General features: G+C 49.5%; 1 protein-coding gene across 6 annotated transcripts in view; it reads left to right on the top strand.

The window, feature by feature from the left end:
- Positions 1-25,004, top strand: part of HIPK2 (homeodomain interacting protein kinase 2) — a 186,762-nt gene that overhangs the window by 157,453 nt on the left and 4,305 nt on the right. For 3 of the 6 annotated variants that reach the window (XM_073899270.1, XM_073899268.1, XM_073899269.1), the window contains exons 13-15: positions 4,682-4,926; positions 10,604-10,758; positions 12,065-24,002. In XM_073899270.1, the coding sequence (XP_073755371.1) occupies positions 4,682-4,926; positions 10,604-10,758; positions 12,065-12,742 (1,078 nt within the window). In that variant the 3' untranslated portion in view covers positions 12,743-24,002. Of the gene's footprint in view, positions 1-4,681; positions 4,927-10,603; positions 10,759-12,064; positions 24,003-25,004 lie in introns of those variants that run through there. The other 3 variants (XM_025854998.2, XM_025854995.2, XR_012380366.1) reach the window with 2 other exon arrangements.

The raw sequence follows: 25,004 nt of genomic DNA, 5'->3' as shown, positions 1-25,004 counted from the left end.
ACGTGGATGGAACTGGAGGGTGTTATGCTGAGTGAAATAAGTCAATCAGAGAAAGACATGTATCATATGATCTCACTGGTATGAGGAATTTTTAATCTCAGGAAACAAACTGAGGGTTGCTGGAGTGGGGGTGGAGTGGGAGGGATGGGGTGGCTGGGGGATAGACATTGGGGAAGGTATGTGCTATGGTGAGTGCTGTGAATTGTGCAAGACTGTTGAATCACAGATCTGTACCTCTGAAACAAATAATGCAATATATGTTAAGAAGAAGATAGCAGGAGGGGAAGAATGAAGGGGGGGAAATCAGAGGGGGAGACGAACCATGAGAGACGATGGACTCTGAAAAACAAACTGAGGGTTCTAGAGGGGAGGGGGGGGGGGGGATGGGTTAGCCTGGTGATGGGTATTAAAGAGGGCACGTTCTGCGTGGAGCACTGGGTGTTATGCACAAACAATGAATCATGGAACACTACATCAAAAACTAATGATGTAATAATGTATGGTGATTAACATAACAATAAAAAAATTTAAAGTTTAAAAAAAAAAAAAGAGGGTGGTGGATATCCTGTTAAATATTCTTACAGTTAGTAGTATAATAGTCTTTACTGCCCAGTCTTGCAGTGAGGATCGGGGGGACCATGTCTGCAAAACACTTTGACCAGTAGTTGTGCATCCAGTAAATGTTGCCTATGGTTATTAATCAATGTTGTAGTAAGAAAAGAGTGGTGTTTCCCACATACAGCACTGGCTATGGAATCAGAGCAGTGAAGGAAGTCACATATAAAGTTTATTGGTGGAGATGAGTTTTGACCCGGGTCTTGAAGGATGGGGTTGACTGAGATTGGCAGATAGAAATCAGAAACACATTCCAGGTAGGGCCCTACAGGGCAGGAGTCACAGGCTTGTGTCCGCTCCTCCAGCAGGGTTTCCTCCTTCGGGGCTGATTTCTGTACTTCCAAGCTCTTTATTTCTTTCCACCATTTTAAAATGATGAAAATCAGCTATCGCCATGACAACACAAAGCAATTTGTGAACCCTGGAAGCTTTGTTCTATTTACTCAGAAGCAGTGTTCTGTCGAGGACACTTAAGGAAATATTTCTCATTCTACTCCTCTCTCTCTCTCAGTTCCACTACCCAATTCATAATGAGATTGATAAACTATCAATAACAATTAGACACTGTAGTGGAATGAATCCCAGTAGAGTCAATACATATGAGCCAAAAGAATCTGTAGCGGTAATGTCAAATGTGTGCTCATTTTAAAGTGACTCATTTAACAGCTTCCCATTTGTTCTTGAATCTGCATAGTGTATTCGAGCAGAGCACAGAGATTTTTAACAGTAGAAGAGATTAAAAACAGAGCTATCAAATTAATTCGCCTTTTCCACCTGTCACAGGCAAATCCAAAAAGATAGGTAAATTAGCCCTGAACTGTGTTGTTACCTCTTTGCTCATTAGGCATGATAAGCTCTGAAAACAAGGGGTGGGACCCATGAACTGTTCATAGAGGTTTTATCCCACACTCCTTGATAGATATCAAGACACTGATGTGCAGGATCCTCAGCCTCTGGAGGAAAGGCTCACTACCTGATGGGTTTTCATCAGGAGATAGCCCCAACTTCTCACAGGTCATCCACACTAGGCTGTCAGCTGTTGCAAGACTCTTACTAGCAAGCCGTCCTTTGGTGACCAGAAGCTCGCTTATTCACAGAGTGGCCCATTGTATGTTTAGATTCTTATTCGTACTGAGCTGAAGCTTCTCCCCAGTTTCCAAATTTGAATTTTATTACAGCTGGGCTGTGTGTGTGTATGTGTTTAATTTGCTCATTTCCTAAACAACCCAGAATCTGAGGAAGAGATGGTCAGCAGGAATTGGCCAGGTCTGGGTCTACATGTAAGGTACACTATTTATTTCCTCTCTAAATTAGGAGTAAACCAAATCCTATTTTGAATGTCTTTAATAATAAATCTTTATGGGACCTTCCCAGTAGGATCCTTTCATGCCACTTTCCCTAACAGATTTCAAAGCAGGCTGGAAGTGGAGGGACGTCCAGGGTCACACTAATATACAGGCAACTGTCCAGGGTCACACCAGTGAATGGACAGTGGAGCCAGGACTAGAACACCTAGACACATTTGGAAGCCAACCTCTATTCTTCATGTGGGGTCAACCACCTGCAAACTGCGCCGCTGTGTGTGTGGGTTAGTCACACAGACCCGGCTGTGGCGGAAGCTGAGGGTGGAGGACAGGGCAGCGCATCTCCCCGCAACCCCTCCGGAACTGGGCACTGTACAGAGTCGCAGCCTCCGGGGCCTCTTCCCCTGGTCCTGGGGACCCTTTTGTGATGCATGGGGGGAGAGGGGAGCCCTAGGTTAAGTCCACCTTTGGGCTCTTGTGCATAATGCTGCTGTGAACACTGGCGTACGAGTATCTGAGTCTCCACTCCATTCCTTTGCACGAGTACCTAGGAGGGGCATTGCTGGGTCCTAGGGTAATTCTGTGTGTAGCTTTTTGAGGAAAAAACATATGGGTTTTTTTGTATTTCAGCTGTTATAAGTGGGAAGCATAGTTCTTTATTAATTAAAAGGTATCTATTTTATCAAAGTGAATGTGAAGAGCTGTAAATATATGCAGTCAATCCATTCCTCACCTTCCTTTGAGTCCCTAACGATTGTCATCAGTACAACTCATTTGACAGTTCATCACAGAAGGCTTTGTGACATCCATTATTCTCTTTAACCGATTATTTTAAAGCTTTTACTGTTTAACTTGTCATGTTTTTATACAGTCCCCCACTGAAATTTTAATCACCTCGAGGGCAGAGGCATGTATTATATCTCTTTGAACAGGAATTCCCCATAGCACCTACCACAGATCTCCAAGATAACTAATGAGTTTTCATTTCTTTTATATCAATCTTCTGGTTTATTCATAGACTGGAAACTTCTCCATCAAATCCGTACCTTGATAGAATCCACTTTGCCTGGATCTATTTTGGCAAACCTGTTTTCACATGTTAAAGGAGGTAACACGACCAGTAACGGTGATAATAGCAGCTAACTTTTATATGCTCACTACACGTCATACACTATTCAAAGCACTTCCGTGTGTGTTCTCGCTTCTCAAAGTCAGCCTGTGTAATGTAGGTACCGTCGTTATCCACGTTTGACCGATAAGGAGACAGTCACTCAGAGGTTGAGTATCTAGCTGCCCAAGTCCACACAACCAGCAGGTGCTGAAGGTGGGCCTCTAGCTACAGGGCCCATTTTCTGAGCCACGGACACGGTTAGGGAGGGACCCTTCTACCCTGAAGCGAGAAGGACAAAATGTGTGGCCGCTGGAAGAATTATTCAGCCCAGATGTCAATAGTGCCAGGCTTTGGGGAGCAGGGGAGTTTAGACCTTCTGCGGGCTCACCTCCCAGCCCTTCCAGCCTTTTGTAGGTCCTTCCACTTAACCGGCTTTCAGGGGCTCTCGAGCTTGCCCACTTCTCTGCTGCCCTTAGGGTGGCAGAGATCTATCTTGGAAAGAGTCTGGCCTGTGACTGGCCGCGTGACCTTGGGCAAGACACCTGGGGGAGGGGCGTTGTGGTTCCATTAGGTGCTCCATAAATAGCAGCTTCTTCTCTTAGCAAATTAGTTGGAAACTGACCATCTTACGTAGGCAGTCGATATTTCTTAAAAATAGATGATCAGTATACAAAAATAGATGCAAATCCATTTTTAAAACCTTCACAATAAGCAACAAATTCCATATCCATCATCCCACCAGCCTGTCCTGGAGGCATACAGAATTGGTTCCCAGAGGAGCAGCACCAACATAAATATCTCGGGAAAGAAAATGCGCTGGCCACAAGCCATCCAGAGCTGGTTCCTCCCGATCAGCATAGAATGAAGTTTCAGATACAGGAGGAAAACAGATTCTGAGCAACTCTCTTGTAGACATTATCCTCACAGGGGCCCTTCTGACGTCCCCTCCCTGGTCCTTGGCCCTGGCTGGGGGGAAGCTGCAGGGGGGCCAGGCCTCCCCCTGCAAAGGGGACTCTCAGACGTCTGGGTGGCCTGCGCCGCAAAGTGATCACACATAATACCCCATAGCACAGACGTGGCTGAGGGTGTCCCGTCCAGCTCCCAATCTCTCTCTCCCAGAGTATCTGAACCTCTCAGGCCCTCGCTCTTCATCCACCCCTCTCTCTGCATCCTGCTTCCTCTTGGATGTTTCACTCCCTTGTGCTTGAGTTCGCCGATCTCCCAGGCCCTGAGCCTAAGCTGATGGTGCTCCCCTCCCAGACCAGGGCCTCAGACTGCAAGGTCTAGCTGGGCTTTCTCTGCTTGCTGAGATGTCCCCTCCTGGTGGCTCAAAGGGTACTGCCACACAGCTGTGGGCTACAGGTGCCTCCCCTGCAGGTCTGCTGAGCTCTGCTGCAAGGGGAGAGCCCGGGGCCACCTGGAAGCTTCTCCCCAGGTTCCAGAAGCACCTGTGGGCCCAGCTCCAGCCCCTTTCTCCTGTCTTCATATGTCCCCCCGCTGCTGGTTGGACGGGTGATTCTTGTGTACCTAGTCTCCCCTCCCCTCCCCTAGCACCAAGAGGGGGCTTCTCACACAGCCAGTTCTGGAATGCTGCTTGGTGTCTCACTTCACAGCCGCCTCACGATTCTGATTTCTCCCTTTCTGTTTTCAGCACTGTCTCCAAGCAGAGAAAAAATGTCATCAGCTGTGTCACGGTCCACGACTCTCCCTACTCTGACTCCTCCAGCAACACCAGCCCCTACTCCGTGCAGCACCGTGCTGGGCACCACACCAACACCTTTGACACTAAGGGGAGCCTGGAGAACCACTGCACTGGGAACCCCCGAACGATCATCGTGCCACCCCTGAAAACCCAGGCCAGCGAAGTGTTGGTGGAATGTGATAGCCTAATGCCAGGTAACTGGGGGCCGGGGCAGGCCAGGAACACCTCTCTGCCTCTCTGCATGCTGGTTTTCTTGTTGTGTTGTGTGAGAGCTAATGAGCCCCGGGTTATTGTAGCTCCTCACCCAAGGATTTCGCTCAAGTAGCCAGGGTAGGATTCCGCTTAACATCACGTTGTATAAGCAGTGTTTTAACTTTTTCTTTCTGTAATGAATACCTCGCTGCCTTGACAGCGGCTCTCCCACTGACTACGTTGATAAAAATAGGAAATAAAAGCCACCCAGCTCCCTATTTGCTGGTCTGGGATGACACCTGGCTTAGGGAGATCCTGACCGAGTAGAACAACTTCCTGTGTGGAAAGAACCTTCTCTGAGTCTTGGCAGGTGAGGGTGACGTAGGCTTACCTTGGCATCCCCTCAGAGCTTGCTGTTGGGAGGAGAGGTCATAGCGAGTGTGCTTGTCTCCTCACACACTGCTTGAGTAAAAGGAGTCCTTCCATCCCGTGAAGGCCTGAAAACTAGACTCTAGAATGAAGGCTGAGAGCATAACCTTCCAAATACACTTAGTGGCTCCCCCCAGATTTGGTAGTACCTCTTCAGTGACTCCCTTATTCATGCTCACCAGTGGAAGAATTTAGGGAGTAAACCGGAAGCCATCTGCTTTTCTGCCACAAACCGTCACCAGCCCATCCAAGACAGACAGCAGCTTCACGATAGCACTATTTAGAAGGAAAGAGCTACAAACTCCCCAAAAAGATTTTGTTTGGATTCAGGGAGCTATTCATCAGGAAGGACCACCCCCCCCCACCCTCTCTGTCACCTGCTGCAGGAGACCTTGGAACCTTCTTGGGGCGGTCACCACATGTAAGACCCACTAGGCAGGGGCCGTTCAGGTTCTGCCGCTGAGAGTGACCTGAGGGTGAAGAGCAGAATTCAGGATGGGGTCTTTAGGGACTTCTCTAGCCCAGTGCCATAGGCCATCCCACATAGTGTGGAACACAAGGACATCTCATTCCAGAACCTTCTTTCTCTTTACCAGGCAAGGATTTTAGTAGAAACCTTGGCAGGAAGGGACACTCTCTAGAACTGGTAAAGCAAACAAAGTTGTTCACCCAGGAGATAGGACTCCTTAGAGCAGGGGCCCTCATACTTTTCTGCTCATATATCCCTTAGGTAATTGTTTAACACTATATCCATTGCACATTTTTAAGTTTAAATATTGGCAAAGAATATCATTTTTGTCATGTTATATGTCGTGTCACTGTTGAAGTACTTTGAATATGTGTGTCAAAACCTCAGAGCTACAGAGTCAACTCATCGAATACATGGGGACACTGCCTTGTCCCCTCATGAGCAGCCACTCCTTGTCATCAGCCAGGCGGCCAAGCTGATTCACGTCTGTCAGAACTGGCTTCCCTGTAACAGCCACCTCACCTCTGGATTTTGTTTCGTGAATGGATGGATAGAGTAGGGACTTTCCAAAGCATCTGTAGCCTGAATAAGATAAGACTGGACAGCCTTGAGTTGTTCTTACCCAAGATGGCCTGGCTTTGCTAACAAGGGACTGTCCGTCCCTCAGGAGCCAGTCAGCTTTTTCACACCTTGAGGCGGTGCACCATATTAACTTCCCAGAGAGTGAGAAGCAATGGGAGACAAGTGGATGTGAGAGAGAAGGTGGGAAAGGAAAACCAATAGATGCTAGTGCTGGTGAATCCATTCAGGAAAAGATAACATTTGCAAAATCAGGATCTGGAAATTCACCCTTTAAATCTTTATTGCCACGTACCCTCAAGTCTTCAGGAAGCCCTCCATGCACTGGCTTGAATTGCTGCTGGCTCAGTCAGAAAAGCGGGCGACTCTTGATCTCGGGGTTGTGAGTTCGAGCCCCATGTTGGGCGTAGAGATGACTTAAAAAAATAAAATCTTAAAAAAAAAAGAGTGCAGCCTGTGATGCACATAGCTCGGTGTGAAGGGCTCTCCTGCTTAATTAACAGTAAAGGTGTCAAGACTATGTTGTCGAAACCGTTAAGGAAGCCCGGCCCTTTTATTGAGCAGGAAGAGGAGATAGTCCTTCCTCATCTGCAGTCTTAAAAGCTCCAAAAACCAGGGCACCTGGGTGGCTCAGTCAGCTAAGCATCTGCCTTGGGCTCAGGTCATGATCCTGTGGGGCTCCCAGATCAGCGGGGAGTCTGCTTCTCCCTCTGTCCCTCCCCGCACTTGCTGGTGCGCATGTGTGCACTCTCTCAAATAATTTTTTTTTAGTTTAAAAAAAAAAAAAAACCTCTGAAATCAAATTTTAAGTTTACAGCAAACTCGGTGGTGGTGGTGAAGCCTGACCTGAATTAGCAAGGGGCTGTTCACAGTTTCTTTATCATAGTCATTTGTGCCACTTAGTAAAATATCCTTGGTTTTGGAGCAGAAACCTTTCTGGCTTTGATTACAAGGTGGTGCTCACGGTTCTGCTGGGGGTAACCTAATATATTGAACCTTTCTAAAATCTGAAATTCTGAATTTCAAAAATGTGTAACTTGAAGGATTTTTAGATCAGGGATTGAGACCTACGGCACAAAACTATGAGTTTTGTTACATCAAGAACGCCCCTGTTCCGAGACACCTCGGGGGAACTCTAACAGTAACGATCCCTTTAAAATATGGATAATGGCTTATGAGAATTGGCTCAAGCTAGATCTTCTTGAGGTCATCTAGGAATTAATTTTTTTAAAGGTGGCTGGTGCTAAATTTTTCTTGGCCGTTTAAATCAGCGTGAGAGAGTGGCCAGATTTCCGCAGGTTAGAAATCTTCCAGCTTGGAATTTTGTCGGGCTTTGGTGCTGGTGCCATTCCATGGAAGGCAACACAGTTGTGTGGAGAGTTACTGAAACTTCAAGACCACCTAGTCCGGCCCCTAGGGAAGGCAGGCAAAGAGACCGAGGGCCGGCTTTGCCAGCGTAACAGCAGTGTTGTGTCTGGAAACCACAAAGGCAAGAGAGGACAGCTTTGTGGAGCCCGCATTTCACGCCTTTCAGGTTACATGAACCACTTCCACCGTCGGCCCATTGCACGTGGGCAGGGGGCCATTCTGAGCGCTTACCCCACGGCCTTTCCACAAGACCTGCATGATATCTGAACGGCTGAGAGTCTCTGAGGGATATTTCTGACCGAAAAGGAAAAAGGGGGGGAAGGTCATTCTCTGCGATAAGGCTGCGGGTTCTAAAGCAGCCAAGTGCTGCAGTCTCTGGGGGAGCCCCGTGGTATAATTTTCCGCTGTGAAGAGAGCTGTTTTCTCCCCTGTGAGGACATGCTGCACAGTCTTTCTGGTGACACATAAGAGGCAGGAAGGAACTTCATTCTGGTGCCTGCGCATCCCCAGCCTGTGGTGTTCATCAACCCTCATATACACCATTCGCTACAAAATCATCCTAGGCTCAGAAACATCAGGAAAGCAGACTTCCTTAGTGTCCTGGTGTGCACTTGGCCCAGAGCGTTCTCAGCTCTGGAAGGAGCCTTGGGGATTTCTCACGTCACCTTCTCAGGTCTCCTGGGTTAGTTGAGGTTCTTTTGGAAGGCAACAGAAAGAACTCTACACTGCCTTAAGACACATAATTTATCGGAAGGAATTGAGACTGAGGGGAAAGTTCAACAACCACGTCCCAGGCTGGGCAGGAGCCAGAATTCCCAGGCCCTGGGCCACTTCCTGGAGCACTGCTTCACCCTGACCCAGCGACTCCCAGGCTCCCAGTTTCCCATTTCCATGAGACAGGACCTGGTTGTCCCAGCTCGGAGGGGACACCTGTTCCTTGAGCATCAACTTTAGCCAGGGGACAGGGCTCAATAACCAAGACATTACCAATACCTAACACAGCTAACGCTTTTAAGAGCGTAACACGTGACGGATACTGAGCGTTCCATATACATTAACTTACATAAACCTCAGGACGACCCTGTATGTGGTTATCATTATTCTCCCAGTTTCCCAGATACGAAAATGGAAGCACAGAGAGGTTAACTAACTCGACCGAGGCCATGAGGCTGGACCTCGCAGGAGTCTGGCTCCGCTTCCCACGCATCCTCTGGAGCACCCTCCCACTCACCTAGTGCAGACAGGACCACTGGGGGCTACCTTGGGAGCCAAGGGCTGTTCCCAGGGTGGCGGATCGTTGAGAGCAGCCGGGCAGGGCTTGACCAGAGAATGTCCCTCGTGGCTCCAAGCCACGTCTCAGGAGCTTGACCTGCAGCACTTGCCTTCTGCCACCTTTGGCACTTTATTCATGTCAGCAGGAGGAAATTATTCTCTTCGTGTCCTGGCCCCCTGCAGGACCCCCTCCCTTCTTTGGGGGCCCCCTGCTCTGACCCAGTCCCCATTCCCGGTCCCTGCAGTAGTGATAGCACGCACATACTGGGCTCTGTCACACCATTTCATCTAAAACTCCTACCCTCTTGCAGACTCAGGCTGTGGATACCTTGAGCTCAGGCTTTCTTTCTCCTTTGAATATAATTACCACAGAACGCCCAGAGAATTGAAATAGCAGAAAGACAGTATCGCCAGCTGCGGCCCAGACAGCAAGCACAGTTTGGGACCTGCTACAGAGCAACAAGGACTCCGGCTCCATCCCAGCAACACTGTGGCCGAGTGAGGGGGAGACCCCAAAGCTCTGCTGATAGTCCACATTTGCACTTCTATCATTGATCCTTACCCGGGAGTGGGTCCCCCAAACCCCTCCACCCTCCTAGTTTCAGAGGGCCTTTGAGAGTGTGACTGGGTTTGGCTTTTGCACGGTTCAGTACGCCGGGGCCTGGCGGGCTCTCTCCAGAGGTGCTTGTTGCTAATACAGATTTCCAGGCACCCCCTCCATGGGGTTCTGATTTAGTGGGTGGGACGGGAAGACCCCCATGTGCCAATGCACGGTCAGATTGGGGGTCTCCGTGAGGACCCACTGGCTCCCTCCCCAGTGAGACAGCTCTCCCTTTCCTGGAGCGGGGCTGCTACCTGTGGGGCAAGGAGGCTCCCCGTGGACTTCAGTGTGCACCCCACGTGTCCGGTTTCCCAGACCTTCACTCTTCATGTTTCTCTCCCTCAGCAATTAATCAGTGTTCTCTCTTGCCGGCCTTAGCCGCCTCCTCTTTGACTTTGATTTCATCCCCTTGGGATTTGTAATAGAATTGCTCCAACCCAGTTACGTCAAGGGCCTGCTCATTGTGATATGTGCCTCGTTCATACTTAGTGTCCTCTACCCCGGCCTCGGCCATTTTACCCTAGCGACCATGGGTTGTTTTTTCCTCAGGACGTGTGTGGTCCTTTTTCTGAGGCTCCATTGTCTGTACCCTGCTCACTTGTCACTATGTCTCTGGATCTCGGCAGACAGCCCGGGACGGGGCCCGAAGAGTTACAGAGACCTCTTCTCCTTTCCTCTGTTATCTCCTTGTGCTTTTCAGTGTCCCCAGACGGGAATTCTAAAGTCCAACGAGCTGGCACTTGCTCCCAACCAGTGGGACAGGCCAAAGCCCCAGTGGCCCAGTCCAGAGTCTGGGCAGACTCTCAGCTGGGTCTGGGGGAGATGAGGCTGATTTTGATGGGCTGGTCTCAAGAACATGCTCCTTCCTGGAAGACCACCCTTGTTTTCCTAGAGGGGCAGGGTCTTCTGGGCAGTGGAGGGCCTGTGGCCAGTCTGTGACCCATGGCTCTTCCCCACACAGTCAACTCCAGTCAGCACTCGTCCTACAAGTCCAAGTCCTCCAGCAACGTGACCTCCAGCAGCGGTCACTCTTCAGGGAGCTCTTCCGGAGCCATTGCATACCGGCAGCAGCGGCCAGGACCGCATTTCCAGCAGCAGCCTCTCAATCTCAGCCAGGTGAGTGGCAGCCGACCCTGCCTCCCCAGCCTGCCCATCACCCAGATCGCCGCAGTCCGCTGGGGGCCTCAGCTTCCGAGCAGGCGGCGCGCCGCCAGCCCTCACCCCACTCACAGGGCCGCGACCCCCTAGTGGCCGGACGGGTCCACAGGGCCCTCTGACTTCTCGCTGCCTTGGGTTACCCTGGGGGAAGTTGGTCTCACTGGGTCACAGAGAGCCAGCCGCAAGTAAGATAAGCTGTCTCGTGGCACAGAGCACTCAGTGGCACAGTGCCAAAGCTTAAAAATAGGGTGGCCCACATCTTGCTCTTTCAGCCTAGCAGAGGTTAAAACACTGTGTCCTGGCCCCATCAGACCAGGACGCCCCGGGGAGGACCTGCAGGCTGTTGGGCTGACTGGTTCATCGCCATGTGGGAGGCCAGGCCACACACGGGGAACCCCCAACCGAGGGCAAGAGAGGACTTGGAGAAGCCGGGTGGTGTTGAGATGGGATTATACATGAAGCAGAGTCTCCTTGGCACAGCGGCCTGTGTGTCCAGGGTCTATGTCAGGTCTGAATTGCAGAGCGGACTCGGGGGCCTGTTTCCTCAGAAGCCATGGAAGTGAAATAAATGGGGAGCTTCTGTTCCGAAACCCCTCGTCCGAAGCGGTGCGCTTGGTAAACTGAGGCCACGTCTCTGTGTCGTCAGGACTCCAGTTCTCTGGAAGAGAGGGCTCTTTCATTTGTACCAATATAACTTCAAACGGCAAAGTTTCCAAGAGCCTAGGATTTCAGAGAACAAGATTTCACAGTGAGGGAGAAAGCAGTTGTCACTCAAAGAGGGGCTCCTTTGACACTTCACAGCTGCGGTAGGCCCTTAGGAGAGCTCCTGGCTCCTGTTACCTTTTCGAGCTGGCTTAATCCATGTGCCATCCGGCGTGTCATCCAGCCAGGGACTCGGGGGACTTGGGAAAGCGGTCCTGTCTCAGTCCAGGCTAATGTTGCTTTCCCAGCCTGCAAGGGAGGCATCTTCCCTCCCTCCTGCCGCTCCTGGCCTCCTCCCCTCCTCTCCTCCCCCTCCTCCCCCTCCTCCCCGCTCCCGGGTCCTCTCCCCTCCATACCCCTCACCTCCCCTTCCTCTCTTACCCCCTTCTCACTTCTCTCTCTTTCCCTCCTCCCTCCCGCTTCTCCCTCCTCCTTCCTGCCTCCCTTCCTCACTGCGCTCCCCCTCCTCACTTCTCTGTCCTCCTCCTCTCCCTCCTCCCTCCCGCTTCTCCCTCCTCCCCCTCCCCCTTCTCTCCTCCCGCGTGTCTGGCCCCCACTGCAGCCCTCTCCTGGTGCTTCTCCTTCTCCAGGCTCAGCAGCACATCACCGCAGAGCGCGCCGGGAGCCACCGCCGGCAGCAGGCCTACATCACTCCCACGATGGCTCAGGCCCCGTACTCCTTCCCGCACAACAGCCCCAGCCACGGCACTGTGCACCCCCACCTGGCCGCCGCTGCCGCAGCAGCCCACCTCCCCACCCAGCCCCATCTCTACACCTACACGGCGCCCGCGGCCTTGGGCTCCACCGGCACCGTGGCCCACCTGGTGGCCTCCCAAGGCTCGGCACGTCACACCGTGCAGCACACTGCCTACCCGGCCAGCATCGTCCACCAGGTCCCCGTGAGCATGGGCCCCCGGGTCCTGCCCTCGCCCACCATCCACCCGAGTCAGTATCCAGCCCAGTTTGCCCACCAGACCTACATCAGCGCCTCTCCAGCCTCCACCGTCTACACTGGATACCCACTGAGCCCCGCCAAGGTCAACCAGTACCCTTACATATAAACACTGGAACGGGAGGGGAGGGGAGGGAGGATGGCCAGAGGGGAGGAGGGAGGAGGGGCGAGGTGGGAGCTGGGCTTTTTTTACTGAAGATGCGGCACACAAACAATGCAACGGGGGGGGGGGGGGGGGGGGGGGGGGGGGGGGGGGAGGGGGCAGGGACAGACACAAATGAAACTTGAACTAGGAGGTGGGGGGACTTAGAGCAGAGAAGAGAACATTTTAAAAAAGAAGGGATTGAGGAGGGGGAAATCTATGCTTTTTATTTTAAAAAAGAAAAAGAAAAAAAAAACATCAGTAACAAAAAAACACAGCTCACGAACCCATTCTGCACCAAACTGGAAAGGAGAAGAAGAGAGCGACGGAAGATTATGGAAGTGGGGGGGGGCCCCAGTTTTTGAAGAACTTTATCTATGAACTTCTCAAAGATTATTTTCATATGGCGGCAAGTGACGTTTAAGAATTTGCTGTCGGGGACACCTGATACGGAAATCCAATAGATTTTTAATTATGGAACATAAGAATTAGGGATTTTTCCAGAACTCTCAAGGGTCAGCAGCCCTCTAGAGGGTCAGGCCGTGGCCTGAGGTGGCTGATATTTGGGGGGTGGTGTGGGGTTGGCCAAGCCCAGTTCTGGCTCGTGTGTCAGGACTGATGGGGGGTGGCCAGGCTGAAGGAAGCCCCCCCGCCCAGCAGAGGGCACAGTTTCTCTTCCTGAGCACTGGATAAATCCCTAAGCAATCCTCCAGTGTCATTAATAACGTGTGTTGCAAACTTTAGTTGTTGTTGTTTTTTTTTTCCTTTCCTGAAGATTTCCTTTCTCTTTGAACCAATCCCTAGTCACGTAGCATAGGGCTAGCGGTCTTCGCCGACACCCTAGTAGAATGTAGCAGTCAGCACCCCTGTTTTCTACTTTGTGTTCAACTCCAATGATACCAATAGACTATTCCTCAATGTAATTGCACAAAAAAAGAAGTGATAGAACATAGGCATGTTCGCAGTGTGGTGGTCCAGGTGTGCGGGTGTGAACGAGCGTGTGCGGGTGTGAGCGCGGATGCCACCCTCCCCGTGTGTCCCTCAGCGCTGCCATCTCAGCTCTCGTACCCTTGATTTGACACCGGCCCCTCCTAGTGCCTTACTGACCCACAGACGCGGGGGGAGGGTTTACTTCCATGGTACTCCAAGAAGCTGACTGAGGCGAGTCACATCATCTCAGCTCTTCTTTTGTGCTGTTGTCACATTTTATTCTGGTCTTTCCTTGTTTTCTTTTTTTTTTTTAATTTAATTTTATGTTATTTTAATACCTGTTGTCTTTTTGGAGCTGTCTACTAGCAGAGAGGCATCAGGGAGCTGGCAGGCGTAGGGGGTGGTAGGAAGCCCAGGGATCTTGAGAGAGCTGTGGGAGATGGCCGGGCGGGCGGACCAGTCTGACTTTGACTTTGGAGACCGAGAGAAAGAGAGACTCCCCACCATGCACCCTGCCCCCACTCTGCCTCAGTTCTGCCTCGGGGACCGGCTCGTAGCCTTTGTGGGAGCAGAGGTCCCATGTGTGTTGTGGGAATGTTGGCCTTGCCAGGCGGCTGCCTCCTCCCTGATATGAAAGGACAGAGGAGGGGAGGCCACCCGCAGCCTCCGGGCCTGGCACCTTCCTGTGTCTACAAGGTGGGCCCAGACCCAGGCCCTCACACCCAGCCCACACTCCTGCAGGACCCCGCCCATCTCTCTCGTGCCACTGGCTATGTATTGCTCTCACAGTTTTGCTAGACCCTTTCCTCTGTAGACTTTGTTTGCTGCTGCATTTTTCCTCACATTACCGGGGGGGCCTACCTACCCAATACTCGACTTCGTTTTTGGTTTTAGAGGGGTCTGGTGGGCAGAAGGTCGGAGGGAAATTTTGAGGGTGACCAGGGGGTCTTACACTGCACTTTGGAACACTCCCACGGGCACTTAAGTTTCCAAAGAAATTTGCCCTTTGCCCTCTTTGCACCACTGATACGTTCTGGAAGTTTTCTCAGGCTTTGAACACTGCTGGGGTGGGGTAGAGTAGGGTTGGCTCCATTCATAGCAAAATTACTCTTGAATACATGAATGTTGGGAGACTCTGTCTGGTCTTAGATGGGGCTTAGAAGGGTGGCCCTAATTGTTTGATTCCTGATACTGAGTCCTTAACTGATCCCAAAGCCAAGTTTCCAAGGTGCAAAGAGATGGCTCCCAGTTTTGGCAGTTTGTCCTCATGTGCCCCGCCCCCTGCAGTTTCCCTTAACCATCTACTGTGAACAGTGGTGTTACAGGGATATCCCACCTAATTCAGTAACGAAGCCAGGCTGTTACCTTAGCTGTTAGCTGTGAAATGTTAAATAACTCTGGAAATCCCCCCTCCCCAACCATGAATTCCACTCATCTTACAAAGAAATAGGTCCCCGAACTGGAACCAGCTTAGTCCAGGCCTGACGCTGGAAGGAAGGACACCATGACCCATTGGAGGCACACATGCAGGCAGGTCCCCGGCTGGTGAGCCTGTGAGAGGCTCGCCCCAGGGCAAGACACTCTCCTCGTGGACCCATCGACTGATGGATACTCCTCTCCCGGGACATGGGCAAGGGCCATCTCTCTGAGACCACGGGAAAATGGCCAGTCCAGAGAGAGTGGGGGAGCAAAGTCTTCAGAGGACACATGAGCCGGAGCCCTCTCAGAGCTGTGCCAGCCTGGAAGAGCCACCTGTTCCTGACTTGGCAGCAGCCAGATGGCAGCAGAACCCCGTCACATCTCCTCCTGACCAGGACAGAAGTCTCGGCTGCAAACGAGACCGCATTGGCCTTGCTGGGTAGCATCCGGATCCCCTTGCACCGTGGGCTCCCAACCCTCCTATGGGGAAAGACAACGTAGCCTTCCATTTTAAAGAAAATTACTTTGTCTGCTTAAGTTGGAAGTCTCTCATTCTTTCATCTGGTATTTTCTTTGTTTTCTTCCAGATCAGGAAAGTTCCATGCTGCTCATAAATTATTGTACTCATTATTTTGGTTATTACCATTGTAATTATTATCATTATCATCATGTTGATATTTTAGCTGGGGTTTTAAATGCACATTTATTCCCAGTATCTTTGTGTTTTCTCTTTAATATTTAAACTTATTATATCTGTGAGTGTATGAGTAGGCAGGAAGGACATGCAGATGTCCAGTTTTGTTAAACAAACAAACAAAAAAAAACAAAAGGAAAGACCCAGGAATTAGGAAAATTGTTTCTGTCATCTCTAGTCCGCAAAGAGCTGTCAAGAAAGATCCACCACAGAACAAACATTTCAAGAAGAATCAAGGCCTTTTCTGTGTGCAGACCAGATTGGACTCTTGACAACATCGTACTTCCCTAGAGTCTCAGTGGCCCGGGAAGAGTTCTGAGGTGGCATCTCCAAGGCCCAACCCTTAGCTGTGGTTCTTTCCCACATTCCCTGTGCTCTCCTGTGCTTCTGGAACCTGCTAACTAGATTCTTGGCCTGCCTCACATCTGATACTGACCCGTCATGCAAAAGAAAGCCCCTCTGCCCAGAGCTGCCCCACCTGCCCTTCCTTTTCCCATCGATGCACCAGGAGTGTGGCTCTGTCTCCTTCAGTGCAGAGACGACTGTCCCCTCCTAGAAGCCACTGGCTGGAAGGACGGACTTAAGGGTGCTAGGCAGGTGGCACCTTCCCCTGGGGAATTTCAGCCTCACTCCCCCTCCTTCCGCTCGCTGACCACGCTGCCCACTTCTCCAGTCTCTTCCCCCTTTCTCCCCCAGTACCTCTTATCAGCACACAATTCTAGGGAAAGAACTAGGAGCCAAAAAAAGGTAGAGGGACGGTAAGAGGCCAGAAGAACACTGACAAAGTCAAGCAGCTTCTCTGATGTTGCAGGCAGGGCCCCCCCCTGAAAGCACTGGCCAACGGAGGGGTGCAGCGGGGCCTCGAGGCCATCCCCTCAGTGCACGCTGTCTTGTGTGTGATGGGCTTTTTAAAATCGGCTCAAGGTGCCCACACACTGCCCACCAAACCCAGAAATATGGGCCCTAGGTTGAAATGCTGGTTTTGCTGAAGTTTAACTGAGGCGCTATCAGGCCGTGCCCAGCCCTGGTTACAGCAAACAGGGGCGCATCCTCCCTTCGTCCCCACCTGCCCTCCTCTTCCGGTCCCGAGCACAGAGCTGCAGGATCAGAAGACCCCCCGTGCGAGAGGCCAGGCTCTGCGTGCGCTCCTTCACACTTGCCCGGATCTCTCGTCCCTTCCTCCAGCTCTGAGTCACCCTGGCAAATCGGATGAATCAAAGCCTGCCTGTCCCTAGGACCAAGCTCTCAAGTGGAGGGATGCCAACCTCGTCCTTGTTGAGACCACAAATGACCTAGAGCATCATCTGTTCTTCAACTGCCTCTAGATGAAGAAGCATAGCAAAGCTGAAGAGGGGAAGATTGAAAAGCACAGGTCAAGGAGAACCATGTACTTGTAGCCTCAGGAAGTCCAGGGGGATGTGTTTCTGCCCAGTGGGTTCCTGCTGACCTGTTTGGGCGTGTGCACCCATGTCTCTGCACTTAGTGCCTCGTTCATGACGTTCTGGCTGTTTCCAAGGGAAGGGGTGAGCAGGCCGACGGGTGGGAGTCTAAGGCTTGATGCCAGTTAATACTGTGAAGTGGTGCGTGTGGTTGATCGAGTTCAGAGGGCAAGGAATGGTCGAGGCAAACCGACGGTTGTCTCCTGGACTGTTTGCATGCTGGCCTTACTGGCGGTGAGGGGCTTGCAGGCTGGGGGAGCCAGCTGGCCTTGCCCTCTTCACCCTGGAAGACTCAACCCGCCCAAACACCAGATTGTTGGATGTAAGGAAGGGAAGGGGAGGTTAGCACAGCTGCTAACAGGCTGGTTTCCCTTGACCAGATCTCTGGAAGTGCAAACACTCATTTTTGAACAAGCTTGTGGTGGAGGATTTGGGTTGTGTGAGTGTGTGTGTGTGAGTGGAGCAGACTTTCTTGGAAACTGGAGGAAGGAGATGAGGAGGCTTAAGGAGCTACTGCTGATGGGCTGTGGTTGGTGAAACGAGGTGTGTCCGTGAGCTGGCCCCAGCTTTCGTCCCAGGCCCTCGGGTGCTGGGGCCAGGGTGGGGGGTGGGGCCCCTGCTGGCCTGCCCAGGAGCTGCTAGGACAGATCACAGAAAGAAGAAGATAACGAGGTGCCCTCGGGGAGCAGAGGGAATTCAGCAGGGAGGCAAGGACTCTTTGCGCAGGCCTGGCCTGGAACTTCACGATGCCAGCCTGAGCCATTTTGCCAGGAAACATTCCAGCCCCGGAAGCACTTCGCATGCTGTTCTCTTGCTGACGGGTCTCGCAGATTTCAGATGGGGAAGCCTCAAAACTGAGCAGGCCAGAGCTGTCCTTACCAAATTGGAAAGGAAGGTGGAACTGTTCCTTTCTTTAGCCAAAGAACCCTTCTCAAAGACACCTCCAGATGGGGACAAAATGGCATCCCTCTCTTTCCTTTCTGGGCAATAATGACATCGTCAGTGATCCATTTGTCTCTCTCTTTCCTCTCTCCTGACGTGCGTTTTTTTCTTTTTTTTAAATTGCATTTATTTCAAACTGTTTCCATCTTTTAAGAGGAGTGGGGATTGGTAACCCTAAATGCTGCTTTTGGGAAGCTGGAGGCACCGCACGAATACGTGGGCGTAACTGATGCCATGTTACCCCGGGTACTGGCCCAAGCAGACCCTCCGCCGGGAAGTTCGGCTGCGTCAGGGGGTCAGATGCACGAGGGAGCTGCGCTGGGCATGTCAGTGCTTTTCCACTTTGATGCCTTAGGACTCTCACTCCTAATCTCCACAGAATAGACTCAGTCGAATCTCAGTCAGGCTATTAGAGAATTGAAGATGGCGAAACGACACTTAAAGGCAATAGAAACCTTCCAAAGGCTTTTGGTGCCCTTGCGCACTAGGGTGGCCCAAGCTAGTAGAGTCTCTCACATCTTTCTCGAAGCTTCCAGAAGTTCCGGAGAGCCAGCTCCAAGGCAGTTGCCCCTTTGAGACTCGGTGAGCGTTTATAGAGAAGTGACCCTCCTGTGGAGCACACTTTCTCAGAGATCCTCCCAGTTCCCCACAGGTCTTTAAGGGCCTCTACCCTAGACAGCCATGTTAGAGCAGCATGTTGACTGTGTCCCATTTGTTAACACTTGGGCGTCCCTGAAGGAAGTAGGAGACGGCATTTGCTGAATGCTTTACCCATAGGGAGCTGACGCGCTCAGAAAGCACGTGTTAAAGGAAAGGAAATATGATGGTGGTCCAAAATCTCCAAGTTTCTAGTGAAATTTTTGTTAATTGGGACCTCGCTGAGATACCATTTCATTCCGCTTTTTTAGTTAACAGCAACGAGTGGCTTCATGTTTTCTGACAAACCATCTAATGATACTTCTGTTTACTGTGTGCCAAACACTGTGCTAAGAATTGCTCATTGGTTATCTTGTTTCATTTAGTCTTCATAATAACAGCTCTGAAAGGGGCCCCATTCGCCCCTCTCCAGGTGAGGCATGTGGCTTGGAGAGCTGGTGACATGCCCAGGGTCACATGGCTAGTGAGAGAGCCAGGCCTTGAACCTGGGTCTGCCCAGCTCCAGAACCGAGCTCGCAGCCACCAGCCTCCTCAGCCACCTCGTGTGTGTGTGTGTGTGTGTGTGTGTGTGTTCGTGCGTACGCTCACGCACGCGCACACGCAAACAAAACCCTTGAAGGAATGTTACCCCTCACCATCCCTGCCCCATGCATGCAACCCAGCAGAAGGTCTGAATGAAGAGGGAGCCCTGAATTGGATGCAGAAGGGGCAGGATTCATTTGACTTTTAGAGAAAATCTTAGGGGAGTTTCTTTTGATTCATAGTAGAATTCATTTTAGATTCCTTTCCAGTGTACCAACTAGCTTTAGTAGTGCTGCTACAACAAACTTATGAGTGAAGAAAAAAAGTGTTCTTTTCTTCTTTAAAAAAAATAAATAAATTTTTTCTTGCTTATAGTTAATTCTAGAAAGGCAATACTAAAGGTATATATTTTTTTTAAAATGCTATTTTTTACTGCACTGATAAATATCATGACAACTCTGTTCTCTATAATCGATCCACTCTTCAGCTCTGGGTAGAACCAGATGCGGGATTCACACCAAATTTGTAAATACCGTGTGTGGGTCTGGTGTCCAGGAACTTTTTTCTTTGTGTAAAAAAAAGAGAGAGAGAAAGAAGGAGAAGGAGAAAAAACAAGATGACTCTTAGAGGAACCAAATAAGGGTTTCTTTGGAGATACCTTTCTCCAAGAAATGGAAAGAACGGTTTTGTAAACAGAAAAATCAGCCAACTTTTAGGGTATGAGGAAGGAGAGTCTCTTGCTGCAGTATGAGATTAAGAGTAATACAGAAGCATTTTTAATTTGGTTGAAAAGTGACAAGAATTTAGAAATGCTTTAGGACGAGATTTTTAATTTTTTAGAAAACTATTATCATGTGTTATGAAACATCTCCTCAGTTGTCTTGGGTGGGTTTTTTGTTTCTTTTTTATTAAAAAAAAAAAAAAAACTTCTTTATTGACTGGCTCCAGGCTTGTTTGCCTAAATTCTTAGGTAGTTTACACGAGTTCTAGAACCTTCTAGAACTTTGACTCCATTGGAAGCAAACCCAACTAATCGGAATTTGAGATCCTGGTTGGTTTCAATAGGTATTCTGGAATTCTGACAGAACACCTAAAGATTTTTTTTGAAGAAGGTTTTAGATACATTATCTTACACAAACTGTGACCTAATGGCAATAATTACCTCAAATGTGGGCATTCATCCTGGTTTTAGCCTTTTTTGAAATCATGTAGCCAGCTTGATCTTGGGATTTAAAAGACTATGAACTCTGTGTGGGCTGAAAATAATGATTAATGCACACCCTGGTCATTGTTGCTTAAGTGAATTCTGAAAATAGCTGATCTTTACATCAAAAATGAAACCAAGGAAGAGATTATTCTTTGTGTGTTGTAATGAAATGTGATATTCAAATGCACATGTTAAGTATATATGTTTTTAGCTACTGTACAATGCTGTTAGCCTTCTAAGATATCGAGAGAGCCACATTTTAAATGCGTAAACTAAGTCATTGACTGTGGATACTTAAGCATATTTCTGGCTACGTTTTATAGTTAAAGTGTTTTATAGTTTACATTTAAACTGGTACTTTTTAAAGAAAATTTCTGTTTATAACTGACATCTTCAAACCCCAGCTATCGCCTCTTTAGTTGGAGGCCCTGCCCCTCCAAGGCAGGTGTTTTCTACCCATACTGTTGTGTAGCCCAATATGAGCGTTTCCCTCCACGTTACTTACTGGTTTCCATGTGAACGCGAGAGAATGTGAAAGGATTTCTGGATTGAGTGGGAAGGGGTGAGTCCATAGCCTGGGCCAGATGTGAAGACCTCATGCCATGTTGTATCAACACTTGTCTCCAAAGAGGCCTTCTCTTTGACATCGTGGAAGAGGCAGAGAGAACAGATACCTGGTTCGTTGATTTTGTCTTGATCTGAATGTTTAATTTCTGTCGATCCACTGACTTCCAGTCACCAGGCAGAGTAGAAGACACTGGGATGCTGGCGGCCCTGAAGGTACAGCTGCTATTTCTGGGCCCCTGGCAATATTCTGATCGGTGTTTTGCAGGTGGGGAGCCTCACACCCCTGTGCCCACATTCATTGGCTGGGCTTTCCATAGACCTGCTGTCACTAATTCCTTTTCTCCTTTAAAACAAAATAAATGCAAAAGGATGTGTTTACTTTTGACTCTTCGTCAAACTCAGATTTGAAGCCTAGGTCAGTGGGAGGGGGGAAGCTAGATTCCTCCCTAGAGACTGATTGCTGCTGAGCAGGGGTGGGGCTGGGGAACCTAGGGGCAGCTGGGGGAGGGGTGTGGGTGACTGCGACCGCTGGAAGTAGAGATGGTCACTGTGATGCTTCAGAGAGTGGGCCCCGCTGTCTCCTAGGAACAGGCTGGAACATGCTGGTTTCCCGAAAGAGTTTTGGTTTGTTTCTTGTTTTCTCTCGTACCACAACCCAAGTGCGGAGGACCTGCTGTGGTAAAGGGCATTCCATCAGCAGCTAAGACTTTGCAAACTGCAGAACACCCGGGACCAGGGAACTGTTTGTGTGTGTTCCTTCGAATGCATTCGTGTTTTCCCTGTGACCTCTCTGTGGACCGTATGTTCTCGTGACAGGTTCTTGTAAGAAACGTTAGGGTAAAATATTTTTTTTTTAATCTCGCCCTTCCTCATAATACTCCTGCTATTCCCTCTGTTTGGTCTTTCCCTTTGCTTGAAACTCACCAAATTAATTTTATGTCATTGTCTTTGGGGCTTAACCGTATGTTTAAAAACTAGAAGCATAGGAATTGGCTTCAAAAAAAAAAAAAAGTAAATACGCTGCATCTGAAACTCACTCCCTCTAGTGTCCTTTGAACCGCTCCCCACAGATCTCTCCTGGCGCGGCCTCCCCACTCCTTGTCCAGATCAGTGTCTCTGGGGCCACCCCACCTCCACCCCACTGCCACCACAGCCCCCCAGGACGCTCTCAAGAGCCAGGAAGAAGGACCCACCTGGCCTCATGAGCGGTGGTCTCGCCTCCCTGTTAGATACTCACCTGCTTGGTGGAAGGGGCAACGGATTTATCATTATTATTATTATCATTATTATTATTAATTATTATTATTATTATTATTATTAATAGTTTTCGGCTCAGGTTATAAGGAAGAACTTGGGAAGTGGAAAGTGACTTGACCATGCCCATCCTTTGTAGCTTTCTGTGACTTCTGAATGGAACATGAAGCGTTCCCCCCCCCCACTCACCTCTCCTCACTTCCAAGTAGACACCCCCCACCTTCCCACCCCCCCGTGGGCGCTGCCTCTGCCTCGGGGTTTCCCCCTACCCTTTCACGCTCCCTCTCACTTTTGTGTTACTGCTCATTTAAAGCTGTCTTCCGTGGCTTTTCCAGGGCACAATCATTTCAGGCCCCCAAAGCATCTCCTCATCCTCTTTGTGTGCATTTTTTAACCAAATGAAGTAGACCAGAAAGTCCTACTTTGGGGCAGCAGACTTTCTAGTTTAGTAGAGTCACTGTATAGATAGAGATGTTGATATATATGTTAGTGTATATATATATATCAAACCAAATTTCTGATAGGACAAGTATAGCTTTACGGATGAGGAGGAAGAGGGGCTTTCAGAAGTCAGGCAGCAATGGTGTCGTAGACGAGCCCGGGGCCGGCCCCAGGCTGCACCTTCCCTGCGTGGGCCTGAGGCATGGCGCCGGGTTCTCGTCCCCCACCTCACCACAGCGGAGGCAGGTGGCCCCGAGGGGGGCCACCGCTCTCTCTGGGTCCCCAGCCTCCAGGGCACAGATGAGTGAGGGGGGACAGCAAATCAGAACGACTAGAATTTTCCATCCCATTTTGCGTTGACCACATGTATTGAGCTGCAGCCTCTGATACTATATCACGTTTCCAAAAGCGGGATCCATTAGGATGGAAAGCGAAAGGATCTGTAGAAATGTTTACCTTTCAACTGCCCATGAATTCCGGACACTGGATAGAAAGACTCACTCCCCAGAATAAGAGCCGGGAAGAGGAGACCCGGTGATGATTGGTCACCAGTCCAAGGAACATGGCTCCCTCCCCAAGGTCACCTTGCCTACATCTTCCTCCACCAGGTCATCTCAGCTCAATAGCCCTATGAAAGCCCCGGTCTGTTGTGTTCCTTCACTGTATGGTTTCTGTAATGAAAAGTGTTAATCCATGTTAATCTTTGTGAAAATTATTGCGTGCAACAGTATTTTCTCGTGTACCTCTTTTTCCTATGTGAATTGTCCCTATTTTCTTTTTTATTTATAAATGTCTACTTTTTTTAAAAAACAAACCAATGTGTTGTAGACCTATATGTAACCTATTCCTTAGTCTCATATTATAGGTATGTTATAAGAATGGATATTTTACTTGGCTTTAGAATGTTTTACAAGAAAAATAATTCTTAACTGATCAAGTCCTTGCTACTAAAATGCTTGTGTTTTTCATCATGATGTCGTGTGCTTCTAAATTAATAATCATTTTCGTTGTAGAAAAATGGAGTGAATTTATATTAGTCTTGAAAACTAATAATAGCATTGTAAATTTATGAGATGATTTTAACAGAAAAAAATTATAGAAGAATATAGTTATTTTAATTGTAATATTACTAACTGTAGGGTGAGAAAGGGGGGTCCCGTTGTGGTGAACTATGTTATAGCTTGTTACTCACAGTTTCTTTTTGATCATTTTTTCGGTCTCTGAGGTGAAACGAGTTATTAAAATTTGTAAACTCACATATGCATATTGTATATGTGTAGAAATGTAATCACACTTTGTCTTGAAATTACATTAAACTGTTTGGAATCACTGTACACTTGGCCTGGCACGCTTATTTCTTCTAGAACCAGACTAGTTCTATAAGACTAAAGAGGTTACTGATACAAGTAACACCCTTGGGGCGTTATCTAACCCTTCAGAAATCGTTTAATACCCCCTGAGCGAGTTCAAACCCACCCACCTCGCCTACGGTCTGCCAAGATGACTGTGGATGGCTGTAGGTCACGAGGAGCGCCCACCTCGTCTGTTGGGCAGTCATCTCCACCATCATCCCAAACAGAAGCTCTGTACCTGTTAAACAGTAACTCCCCGTCCCCCTCCGCGCCCCCCAGCCCTTGACACTCACCCTTCTGTCTTCTGTCTCTGGGTACCTCATGGAAGTGAGATCCTACAATATTTGCCTTTTACTTGTCTGCCCTGGCTTATTTCATGTACCAGTGTTCTCAAAGGTGATCTATTTTGTAGCATGTATCAGGATCTCCTTCCTTTCTAAGACTGCGAAACATCCCATTGTATGTAAATGCCACACTTTGTTTATCCATTCATCTCTTGTTTTGTGTTTGTGTGTGTGTGTGTGTGTGTGTTTGGGTTTTGTGAATAATGCTGCCATAGATATTGGTACAGACCTATGAATCCCTGCTCTCAGTTCTTTTGGATACATACCTAGGAGTGGAATTGCTGGGTTATCTGGAAATTCCTAACTTTTTGAGGAACCGCCAAACGTATCTCCAGTGACTCCACCATTCGGCATCCTCACCAGCAACGCACAGGGATCCGGTGTCCTCCCCCAGCACTCTTAGCCTGCCTTCCATTGCCAGGGTCTGGGGCCTCAGGACTGCCCAGCTCCTGGCCCCCTGTTGTCGGGCCTCCTGGTTTCACAAGCTCACAAGCAGCCTAAACCGCAGCCACCTTCCCACCTGTACCCTCAGCTTCCTGCCACCTGTGCTTCTGCCACACTTGCTTGCTGGACCCAGCCTACCCTCCACGTCTCTGCTCCTATACCCAAGACCCCCGAACGCTGCTGGAGAAGACCCTCA

The sequence above is a fragment of the Callorhinus ursinus genome, unplaced genomic scaffold, assembly GCF_003265705.2.
Source record: "Callorhinus ursinus isolate GAN/ISIS: 27379988/994484 unplaced genomic scaffold, GSC_fseal_2.0 scaffold12, whole genome shotgun sequence".
Lineage (NCBI taxonomy): Eukaryota > Metazoa > Chordata > Mammalia > Carnivora > Otariidae > Callorhinus > Callorhinus ursinus.
Note: the sequence above shows the minus strand (reverse complement) of the source record. Positions and strands in the feature narration are given on the sequence as shown.